Genomic DNA, 12736 nt, shown 5'->3' on the forward strand with positions numbered 1-12736 from the left:
CCTCCCCAAACAGGCAGTGTATGATGGCATCATCAACTCCTCCCAGACCACAGTCCATTTCAAATCAGATTCAGATTACAACATATATACTGAGAAGTTCAGCTCCATATGGGAAGTTACTCCCTCTTATTACAGGCTTCAAGGGCTATGTTTGCAGGATGCTAAAGATACGGGCTATCAGCCTGCACAAAGTTGTAAATAGTTACCTCTCGGGAGTGGTCAAGATTTTCCCCACAAACTTTCCTCTAATCTCACCTGGCTTCTGAACTAGAAATATCAATCTCCATGCTAAAAAAAAACACAATACATTTCACCAGTGAGAGTAAGAGAGGCATCAGTCAAATGGTGCCAAGTCCAGTCAAGCACAACACCCTGGAATAAGGTGACTGATGTGTACAACAATGGAAGAGTCCTAAGGAACCCTAAAATTATCACTGCTTCCTCTCTTCTGTTTTTGACAAAAGCTTTCAACATGTGGAAACATATCATTGCTTCTCAAATGACAGCAAGGCTTTGAGCTATGCTGCACTCCAACCACACGGCCCAGAGCTCTCCTGCATTTGCACTGAGCATTCAGGGATAAGTCCTCTTCTGTGCACAGAATCCAATTAGATGAATTCCTGCACATGAATGAGCAGAGAAAATGCTGCTTGATTGTAGCAGGCCAGCAAGGTAGCTGCATAACTACTCTGAACCCAAGGACTGTGGTAGCCTGCAGCCTTGCAGGAGTTCGGCTCACAAACATGCATGGGCACAGAGGCTACCGGGCTGTGTGTTGATGGGACTACCACCCAGACCTCATCCAGCCCAAGGTTCCAGATCTTCTGTGCAGTCCCGGATGAGATCCTAACAGGACCCTCATGCAGTATCATCTGCAAGCTCTGCAGTTCCTCAAGACTTGTAGTAGCCTGCATATGTGCAGGTCTTTCTGCAGGAAAAAAAAAGGTTTAAAAAAAGGTGCCAAACACAGCTATCTCTGAATAACTTGCTTAAACATCTCGTGGACAGAGTCACTGAAGCATAGCAGATACACCATCACTCACGTGAGTATAAAAGTGAATTACTGGGGCTGAGCAAATCATTTACATCGAGTCATTTTTTCAAATACAGCCTTTCTTCCTCCATAAGGCATAGCTGAGCAACTGCCTGGGATACTGTTGCATGAAGAGGATGATGGGTGATTTTGTTGAGGAGACACAGCACAGAATACCCAGAACCAGAACTACAAAGCCCTGGTACTCCTCCAGATCTAGTTTGCTGTGAGGATCAGACAGCTCCTAACAGTTTAGGTGGCTATATGTGCCTTCCTAAATTTCGAGCCTCTTTTCAACTTCGCACAGCTTTGTCTACACACAGCATGGAACCTGGCCACCTTCTTCCCTCCATCCTTCCCCTCTGCTCCTCCTACACCAGCAGGTTCCCAGAGATCCTTGACTGGGGCTATTTGCACAGTTCTGTGTGCTTAAAATCAAGGAGTTGTAAGAACCCTTCTTAATATAAGGATTTTTCAATTCTTTTTTTTGTACCTCTGCCTTTGTACTCTCGTTTCAGGTCATACAACAGGATGAAGCTCCCATCGGGGGAGGAACTGCAGCTACTGCAGTTAATCTGCTGCACACAATATGGGGGTCCCAAAGCAGAAGAGGAACCACGGCACTGTGTTATTGGGATTGCATTAGAGGAAGAAAAGGGGACAGAGACTAATTATAGGGTGCTGCTAAAGGCTTCTTAAGCTTACTAGGTAAATTTGTGCCAGAGAGTCTGATTTTATCCCAAATTCAATTAATGCAACTCCTCTGGGACCTGACCCCACATGTCAAAAATTCCCATTATTTCTGAAAGCTTTGGATGAGGCAAAAATTACAGACTGGGATGAAAAATGGCTTATGACCTGTCAAAGGAGGAAGAAAATTAAATACAGTTAGAAAAATTTAAGGAACTTTAAAATTATTTTCTTGGTCATAAGTCTCCTAAAAGGCATTGAACCAGATTATAGTACAATGGGGGATGCAGAGTATATAGAAAATTTTGACAGACGTGTAATCAGCTCAGTAAAATAGACATATATTCAGATCCTACCCACATCATTTCATTTGCACTGTTGATCTGGCAGAGGGAGTCTGAAGACCCCTCTGCAGCATGAAGCAATCTCACATAGCTTCTAAGTACTCAGCAGTGAGTTTAAAATGTACCTTCCACAGACATTTCCAGGCTTATGAAAAGCAAATGCAGCATGTACATGGCCAAGATGTGATCTGAGTAAATGGAGGAAGCTTTTGCAAAATTATTTCCCCAAGCAAGCATTATGGCAGATTATTTTAAGCAAATATGTAGTCCTTGTATGATAAGTAATCTACACTGAAAAGGCACGAAACAGAGTATTTACCTCTCTTGGATCTGAAGCTTTTGAAGCTCATCAGCCACTCCATAAGGCAGCATCTCCTTGGGCAAATTGCAGCATTGGGCCCATCTTGCTGCTGTCTTCAAATCACAGTAACTGATTAGCAACTGTATCAGGTGCCCTTGAAGCCATCGATTCTCTCCAACTGTGCTCTGAAAGGGGAATCAAGAGTGAAGGAAGACAACTGTTCAGTGCAATTTCCATCATGGGTGTTTCTACCCCCTCTCAGGAGACAGCATCTTCCAGGGGCTCCTGGACAAGATCAGAAAGGAGCAAGAATCCCCCCACTGCAGGAGTGATTTTGTTCAAACCCAGTGAATGCTGTACTTCTCTACAAAGAGATGAAAAGCACATACTTTAACTGAGAGCTCATCAGGGTACTTGGGTCCTCTTGACAGCATGGCTATTGGTTCAGGGAATAGCACTTTGCAGATGCAGCACAGAGAAACAAGGGTAAAACAATACCATTTAGCCTGACTGCTGACTAGCATATTATTTGCTCAGATACTGATTATATTAAGCAAAATCAGAACCAGGGACTGACTAGACAGTAAAGGTCTTTGGGCTCGTTAGGCTGGTAATTACAGAGTGGGTAAGAGTTTGGGCTGTTTTAGTCCCATTTTGTGCCTGTACATAACCCTGAAGTGATGCCGGGACTTGATGTCCTGGGATACGCAATAGGATTGCTTAGTCTCTCTCCAGGTAAGACAGTAGCATGGGGTCTCCTCCAGCCTTGGGAGTATTTGCACAGGTAATTAGGATCGCCAGTCACACAAGGGTTACAGGTAGGACACATCAGCAAAGCTTTCCTGAGCAATAGACTTTGGTGTTCACAGCAGGGAAAAGGCTTGCTCATCAGCCTAGAGCCCATCTGCACACACCGCTGTGTGGTGGGTTGACCCTGGCTGGATACCAGGTGCCCACCAAAGCCACTCTATCACTCCGCCTTCTCAGCTGGACAGGGGGGAGAAAATATAACAAAAGGCTCGTGGGTCAAGATAAGGACAGTTTAATAAAGTGAAAGCAAAGGTCGCAGGTGAAAGCAAAGAAAAACAAATGATGTTATTCTCTACTTCCCATCAGCAGGCGATGTCTAGCCACTTCCTGGGAAGCAGGGCTTCAGTACGTGTAGTGGTTGCTCCGGAAAAAAAAAACGCCCCCCTTCCGTCTCCCTTTACTTAGCTTTTATATCTGAGCTGACGTCATATGGTATGGAATATCTGTTTGGTTAGTTTAGGTCAGCTGTCCTGGCTACGTCCCCCCCCAAGATCTTGCCCTGCCCCAGCCTGCCATTGAGGGGGGGGGCAAAAATGTTGGAGAGACAGCCTTGGTGCTGTGCCAGCGCTGCTCAGCAGTAGCCAAAACACTGGTGTGTTATCAACACCTTTCTAGCTACTGATGCGGAGCACAGCGCTATGAGGGCTGCTATGGGGAGTATTAACTCCATCTCAGCCAGACCCAATACACACTGTGAAGACAGGGGCACCAGGTCCCTCCTCCAGCAACATGCAACAGCACACTGTGCAGACAGAAATCCTGTGCAACCAGCACCAGCCCAGCCAGCACTGCGGATGGGGTCCAGCGTGTGGGTGGTGTCACCCTGCACTGGAAATAGGTTGTGTGAAATGTGCTCTGAAAGCCCTACTTTATCCCCACTGATCATAAAAGGAACCTGGAGCAGTCGCTCCAGCTGTGAAGAACCAGGGTTGGGTGCAAGAAATTCCTCCTGTTGTGTCTATTCAAGGCCTCTGTGGACATGACAACCTGATTATTGCTTCAGGAAAACACAACAATCTCAAGTGTTGCTGTAGGAGCCTGTGTTACATGCACCTGCAAACAGGGAGGGCAGTTCAGGACATTCCCCATTCTCAGCTGTTTTCTGACGGAAGAGAACATGCACCCATGCCTCGGCACACTGCAGAGCCTGGGGGCACAAGCACAAACTCACGACTACCTGTGGTTTAAGCCCAAATACCCAGTTGTGAGCCAGAGTGGCTGGAGCATGGTGCACTGCCCACCCTGGCATAAGGGAGCATGGGAGACAAATAGGGCCCATAACAGTCTCCACTGCGACAGCTGGATTCACCAAAGCTCTTTTGTCTTGTTCACCCTCTTGGCAGATGCAGTTGTAAGAGGAAATACGAACACAGTGACACCAACAGTCACAACAGCTACATGGGGGTGGGAATAACCCTCTCCTCCTGCCCAGCCAACCTACCTGCACTCGGAAATATCCCAGAGCCACTGCAACCAGAGCAGCAAGCAATTCACTCCTCTTGCCAGACTGATTTACTCATGGATCTGCCTTAGAAGTTAATATTGTCAAGAAAACTTAATTGCTAAAACAAGTTGAAACTCTACACGGTGGATCAGGACCTGTAGCTATATGGCTATATTGCTGCTGGCACTACCAAGAACTATTTTTCAGTGTAGTGAAATGCTCAGATATGCACTTAAAGCCCATCTCCGCCCTCCACACATGCCACTGCCATCTCTCCTTCGCTGCCCACCAAGTAGTGCTTGCAGGGTCAGAGTCTGCTCCCAGGGACTGCAGGCACCTTGCTCTTTCTCCACTGCATGTACAAACACAGCCTGGCTGGGTGGTAGGCTGGGGCCATGGGGCCTCATTCCTCACATTCTTTCAGTAACTAAAAGGTGAGAAGTTGTCTTCAAAGCAGACACCCTGCACAGAGATCAGGAAACAAACCTATTGATGGCCCCAAGGTAAAAGGGAAGGAAAGAAGAAAGCAAAAAAGAAAAAAAGAATGACCCACCTCATAGAGGTGCAGGAGGGGGTAGAGGCTTGGAAGAAAAAGCACAGAGAAATTTGGCATCCCAGGTAGCACACACAACAAGCCAGCCTGCTCATAAAAACTGCTGCCTCGGCACTAAGTCTGCACCCCTGTGACTTTGCCAAATGTCAAACCACATTTCTTCTCATGGATGTGTGGAGGAATATTTTTACTGCTGCTCCTAAGAGGTTGGTGGCACAGCAAGAAGCCAGTGTCAGCAGGTCAGGAGTCCAGCAGCTAAACAGGGTCTCAGTTACAGGAGAAAAGCAGGAGACAGAACAGAGGGAAGGGGCAGAGCAGAAAAGGATAAGCTATGATGGTAATGCTTCTAGCCCTCTACATTTCCTCCTGAATCTTTCCTCCTGGCCATGCCAGCCCTGATACTTTGTGCATCTCTCACATCTCTGCCTCACGCAAGAGAGCTCAGCCAAGCACCTAACACGTGAAGGAGGTATGAATAACTCCTCCTGCTGCGTTTGCCAAACCACTTCTCAGAGTCCTTCCCAAAAAGAACATACTTTCTTATTAACATCACAGAGCAATTCCCTCTTCTAGCTTCCCCTGTGTCCATCCTATTGTCTTTCTGCCTTTTTTCTAGAACACAAAGTCTTCGGGGTTGGATCTCTCTTCAGTTCACCCAGAGTCAATTCTTAATAAATCTCATTATGTCAGCTTTATTTCTGGAAATAATGAGGTGCAGATTTTTTTTTTTATTTTAATGATAACAGATTTATTCTTTCAACCACAAAAACAACTCTGGAAAGAAGGTTAATCTCTCCAGAGATATTACATCTTGCATTCTGAAACAGAAAATAGCTTGCTTTGTTTTTCACTGAAAAAAAACAACATTGCTATAAAGGGGAAAGGCTTCCACAACAGCTTTGCAAGAAGGAAGAATGTGGAAACTTTGGCCCAAGAAGATGTGGGCACAGATGCAGAGACAAATGGTTCACTAGGGATGACATTTCATGTATTTTGTTTTCAGTAAATGAACACTTTTCAAGAGGGAACTGGCACAGTTGTTCTGATCAGCATCAGCGACACCTCCAAGCAGGAAAAGATTATATATACCATGAGGCTTGTTTACACCCCTCTCTGAATTCTAGACATATCATACGCTCTTTAATCCATAGGCACATACAAAAACTCCTGACACCGACAATAAACCCATGATTAAAGCTTTCCAAAATGACTGCTGCAGATTACCTACCCGTAAATCCTGTTCTTACCCAGCTGAATACTTTACAAAGCTCACAACAACCAGTGCAGAGCAAGCTTAGGAATGTCCTGATCTTAACCCATAGCATCAGCAGTTCCTCCATTGTTATCAATAATTTTGGATCCAAATATCCAATATCTTCTTTGGAAGTCATCCTAGCCAACTAGATTACTTTATCTGTATGTGCCAAGTTGCATTTCTGTCTGATACAATTCTCTGCTTTCCCTCAATATCTTTTACCGGAGAGTGAAATTATTCACACCAGTGACACTGGTTATTTGCAGAGTCAGATTTTAATTTAACTTTTGAATGTCTTGGCCAATTTCCCCTGTTCTCAAGTGCTTCCAGAATAAACAAAAAACCCCCTGTTAGTGTGGAGAAAATGTCAAGTAGAATATTTAGAGCCAGCAGCTTCAAAAGGGGAAAAAGAAACCTGGACTTTGAAAGGACAAAACCACTGTAAGCAGCTGAGGACACCAACAGCATTTCTAAATTCACTGTGGTGCTGCAGGTACTGTGCAGACACCTTTGTTTAAAGATTCCCTGGAACACCCTACTGTGTTAGTTTCACTGTAACCTTTTTTTATTCGTGCTTGAGATTTCTGTTTTGAAGTTAGCATTAGTTGTACTATATGGAAAGATGCTGGAGTAGTATGTCACCATTAGTATGTCATTGAAGGGAAGTCCTTTATGCATGAGATTGGAGCTGGGACCCTCACTGCCAGCTCAGACCGGGGTCACACAGCCTGTTCTGTGAGAGAAGGGGGATCCTGACTTCTGGATATCCTACATAGATGGCAGTTGGATAAAAGATGCCAATTTTACCCACACTCACTCCTGAACAGGGTTTCTTGTGAAAGCAGCAGGCCATTCACCCATGGCCAATGCACAAAGACAGAAGCATGAGAAAGCTGTGCTTTCTCACCACTTGAGCTGTTCTCTCGCTCACAGGCACTGGCTACTCAGATGCACTAATTTATGAACTGAAGAAGAACAAAATAGCCTCCATTCATGGCCCAGAAGACTGAGTTTCAGATAGCAATCAGTGCGTCATTGACAGAGCCACACTTCAGTGTTCTGGAGGCCATTACCACATCAATGGCAGGGAAGTGGTCTTTCTTCTCTCTTTCAACAAAGCTGTAGCAATGTGGCTCCCTGGGGCATGTTCACACTACCTAGCTTCAGCTTTGTGAATCAGGAGACTCAGCTTCCCAGTCTCCCCATGCAATCAGCTCTTCCAAATGGCAATTCAGAGGAGTCTAACTTACGGTATCACTTGAACAGATCAAGGCAAAGGCAACTCTTAAAGCCAACTTGCCGCTGTACTAGGGCTCCTCACAAGGAGCTTATTGTTCCTGGGCAACCTGAATGAAGCTGCTAGCTTGTGATGAGTAGCTAGGACAATACTGTGTGATGAGACACATCTGGGTCCATTCTTCTCTCTGCAGCTTACACAATCCTGCCAACTCTTGTTCAGAAGTCCAGACACCACCACCAAATGGCAGCCAGAAGAAAAAAAACATATAGCTCGTCTGTTAAAATTCACCCAGTTGACTGCACAGACAGCTGCGTTTCAGCCAGCAGGTTGAGGGAAGTGATTACTGCCCTCTGCTCTGCACTTGTGAGACCACACCTGGACACGGTGCCTAGTTTTGGCACCCCAATGTAAAAGAGATGCTGAAGAATAGGAGAGAGTTCAGTAAAGAGTCACTGAGATGGTTTGTGGGGTGGAGAACTTGATGTAGAAGGAGAGGCCGAGGGAAGGCTAAGTTGGGGGGATATTGGGGAATCTAATCACTCTCTTCAATTTTATCATGGGGGATCATAGAGAAGATGGAGTCAGATCCTTCCAGAAGTTCCAGCCAGGCCTTAAGGAAAACAAAGGTGATAGTGAGAGTGGCTAAACACTGTAATGGGTCCAGAGGGGCTGTGGAACCAGGCAAGGCCCTGCGACACCTGGTCTAACTAAGTTGGCCCTGCTTTGAGCAGGAGGGCAGAGAAGAGACCTCCACAGGCTCCTTCAAACTGGAATTCCCATCTGATTCTGTGATTAGCATTGCTGTGCATTCCCCAGGACTGAGACTCGTCTCCACACAGACAGGCAGCTTCTTGCAGCGACTGCTGCTTTCAAGTTCCAAGCACCTCCCGGGCAAAGAACACCCAAGATCTCATCTACCCAGAATACAGGATGGTCCTGATCATACTCAACAATACTATATAGAGATCCAAATACATTTCCTGCATTGGGATTCCTTCCAAATTTCTGTCAGGCAGCCCCTGAGGGAAGTCATTCATCTTCACCAGATGAAGTCATCAACGTCTCCAAAATCTACTCATACTGCCACAGATGAGAGAAGGTATATAGCAGAGGTAAAGAACAAACTCTGCTTTCAAAGTCAGATCTGAAGAGAGAGTATTTTCAAAAAAACATTAAGCAAGAGGTTGAGACATTTTTTTAAACACTGCATTGGACATCCTTCATACAACCTTCACCCAACTCACAGAGCTACATAACAGATAAACTGCCTGCTGGCAATGGCTCCACTTCATAGGACACATGACACTTCCTACTTCAGAGATGAAAGGCTCTGCATGCATTTTACTTCAGTGAATCTGACACAATCTTTACCAGATTTCACTTCCATAGCTGACCAGAACATGGATATCAATGTTTCTTGGCTGGAGAAGGCACAAGCCCAGACAGAAATTGAGGTTTAATGGAGATGGTGTAATACTCTGCAACAACATTGCTCCTAACTGCCCAAGAGAACCATCAGGCACACAATCCCGCAGATGTTTCAGGACGTGGGAGGATTTAGTAAAGAGGGCACCATGATACATCTGTAAGATGGTAAAGCTCAGCACTGACACTAAATCACATTACCCACCAGCATGCAAATGCAGCCACTTAAATTCTGTTCTGAAAAATCAGCTTTTACTGTCTGATTAGCCACCACTGCTGCGCTTGCAGAATGCCATTAGTGAAGGGAGCCCGTCCCTCCGCTCCTGTCACTGTGGATTTCAGACAAATCTCCCAGGATGGAAGGCAGCCTGAGACTGTGTTGGTACGAGTCAGCCAGTGCCACTTGTCTTCAGGGTCACAGATCAGTTCATGGTCTTGTTTAGCAAAGTAGGTGTAGCCTGACACTTTGGTGACTTTCCCAGTGCGAAGATCAGAACTTTTATTTTTATTTTAACCCACAATTAACTCATTTTCCTCAACTACATTCCACAACAACTCCAGCTATGCTGATAAACAAAATCAGGGTGCATTCACTCGCAATACTTTTTCTCCCTTCCACCACTTGTTCAGGGAATGTCATAGATGTACATTACGTACACGTACGTACGTCTTCATTAGCTGTAGAGCCAGGCTAACCCTATCAAAATAACCTTTGTTTGGAGAGAGAAATAATTGCATGCCATCCATAAAAAACTAAAATACAGTTCCTTAACAAATAGATTAAGGTAACTTTACCCTACTTGCTTTTCAAGATATAATTTCTTTTTCCTTCACTTCAGTGTGAAGTCTGTCCTGAGGGTCTGTGCTTCTCCCTGAAATCCCTTTCTCACCATCACTGCAGAGGCGTCTTCTGAATTCTAACCTAACCCTGGCCCCAGAGCTGCTGAATATTATTCATCCCAGGGATCAGCAAAGGACCAAGGACTTGTTCTGAATACATAAGCCACACAGTTTTGCTTCCAGATTTCTCACACCTCTTGGTCCCACGATGGCAGGCTGGAGATATTTTCTGGAAGCATTCCAGCACTTGGCAAGACTGAAGATGAATGAGGACGGGGAAATTGGCCAAACTCTTTCAGAGCACAAAGTAGTATGTTACTTATCACAGTAGATGCTTTGTCTAAGTCCAATAACATAGTGCACTGAAGACAAACTGGCAACCCTTATCTTCCCAGTGTATTTTGAAGTAGCATTTATCTATCCGCCTTTTGTCATTATGTCACACACACACACACGAACAATGTGTCAGTGTGGCAAATGGCAAATTGTGCTCTCCAGTTTAAGAAAGTGAGGGCTCCCATCATATACTGCACATTAGGTGACCTGCACCGCTACTGAGGTTCACTGAGCCTGGTCCTCATATGACCCAACATAATTTCTCTGGGCTCTCAAGCCTAAGAAGGTTTATACAGTTGCCAAGCACTTCATAAACTTTCTACAAAAGTCACCATTACACAACTCTATTTTAGTTTGTATCTTGAAGCATGGAAGCCCACACGAGGAACACATGACTTTCTGCTAAGCTATGAGGCTGCCTGAAGGATTACTATCAAACATGATTATTCCAAAATCCAACTTAGCAGAAGTGTATGACATCCACTCGTACTACAAGATCTGTCTGCAGGAACTCCACTCCAGCTACAAAAGCACAGCAAGGGACTGCAGCGACAGCCGCACGCTGCCAGAGCTTGACACCATTGTGGGGACAGGAACAGAGAACTAAAGCACTACTTTACTACAGGACTGCAAGAGCTGCAGATGTGTAAAGAGGAAGAGCCTGCAGGAATGAAACCACTGTCGCTGCGTCTCCACTACTGCTGTTAAATGAACTCGCAGGATTAGACTTCATCAGTTTGTCAGGATGTACGTGAGCTGAAGCCACCATGACGCCTTCCCATTTGTTTTGGAAAGCCCTAATATTAACCCTAATGAGCTAAACCAGTATACCAATTAACCCAACCAATCACTCAATTAAATGTTCCCATACCCAGTCACATACATAATGAGAATTCATAAGCTCCATCTTCCTTTCCAAAAAGAAGTGGAATTCCAGTACATCTACTCCCCAGTGGGGCGGGAGGATTTACTGCTTGGGTCCAGCCTGTGTCAGATCCACATGTCCAATGGAGACTTTTCAGGAGGAAGGATCTGCAGATGGAGGAAGAGCCTCAGAAATCTCTTTCTTGTTCTCTCCCTACTCCATTCTGCTCACTTAGGTCAAATTCCAAGTTATGAGGCCAAGCAACAAAGCAGGAATCTCCTGTTACTTGGTCCTGGCTCTGGATTATTTTAACAGGTTTCTACAGGGGTCCTCCTATACCAAGATGCATCATTACTTTGCCCGTACCTATTCCTGATGTATGGCAATTCCCCTCAGATCTGCACTTTTCTTGTGGAAATAGCTGCATGAAAGATTGGTCATCAAAGAGCTCCAGGTTCTCACCTGTATCACTACCTTAATTAAAAGGCCTGTAAGTTCTGAAATGGAATTAACTTAAAATCTCCTGCGTTCATTGCCAAAGAAGCAGCAAGCTAATTTCTTTGCTTTCTTTTTAACCCAGCCCTGAGCTTCACTGACATCAGACTTCTTAGGTCTCTTCTCTGCTGCTGTTTCACTTCTAAGCAGGTTTGTGAGAGCTCATGACCTGCCTTTGAAAGCCCTTCTCCAGGCCACACTGGAACTCCTCAGCGATGCCCACCATGGGCTATTTCATTCATCTTCCCAAGCCTCGCTGTGCCTTGTATTCACACCCAGTGCTCTCCCCGGCTCCGCTCTGCTTATGGATCTGTTCCAGCCCAGGCTTGCTTCAGAATAGTTAGGAACTTGGTTTGGGGTTCTTTTCTCTCTAAGAACATGCTAATGTGGCATTCCCAGCAGGGGACATTTTTCTGTTTACTGAAGTCTTCAAAGTGAATAAGCAAAAATCTTGATGATGGAAATACTTGCTCAGGAGCACTAACTCTTCCCATCATTAGTGTATGAAAAATAGATGCCCACAGGAAAAACATGAGTTACCACTTATTTCTATTTTACCGTGTACAAACCTCATCTGGCTCATAGCCAAAGCAATCTGCAAAGTATCTTTGCAGGATCTTTACCAAAAGCAAAGCTTGGCAGTAGATTTTTCTCCCCTTTAATCTCTTTTGGTACATTTAAACTCCTGGTGTTTTTTGTTCTGAAAGAGAAATGCTTGAGAGGGTTGACTGAATGAACTCTGAAATTCACACCCTGGCAAATTGGACTGATTTCCTAAATCCATAATTACAACATTCCTCAGAGATATGCATTCTTTCAGAGCGAACAAGGGAAGATTAGTTTCCTGTTTCTTCCCATTTACATGACTTCTCCGTCAAGAGGAACTTTTTTTCTTTCTAAACAATCCTCTGTTTATGTGGTTCTCTTCTTGGCAGGGAACTGGTGAACTAATCTCACCTAAAAGTATAATACAGCTGAACTATCAATTGCAAATAGCCTGACCATCTTTGTGCGAGGCAGCTGATTTGCACAGGCCTTTAGAATCCAATATCTATCTCTGGAAGCACTCAAACAGGTACTGACCGATTACAAGGTTTCTAAATAA

General features: G+C 44.9%; 1 protein-coding gene across 20 annotated transcripts in view; it reads right to left on the reverse strand.

Annotated features, from left to right (window-relative positions):
• Positions 1 to 12736, reverse strand: part of EXD3 (exonuclease 3'-5' domain containing 3) — a 297484-nt gene that overhangs the window by 156116 nt on the left and 128632 nt on the right. For all 20 annotated transcript variants that reach the window (XR_005931367.1, XM_041119954.1, XM_041119947.1 and 17 more), the window contains one exon: positions 2387 to 2553. Coding sequence is in view for 19 of the 20 variants with exons in the window: in XM_041119954.1 (XP_040975888.1) it covers positions 2387 to 2553 (167 nt within the window). In the remaining variant the exon portion in view is untranslated. The remainder of the gene's footprint in view (positions 1 to 2386; positions 2554 to 12736) is intronic.

This window comes from Aquila chrysaetos, chromosome 24, assembly GCF_900496995.4.
Source record: "Aquila chrysaetos chrysaetos chromosome 24, bAquChr1.4, whole genome shotgun sequence".
NCBI classification, from domain to species: Eukaryota; Metazoa; Chordata; class Aves; order Accipitriformes; family Accipitridae; genus Aquila; species Aquila chrysaetos.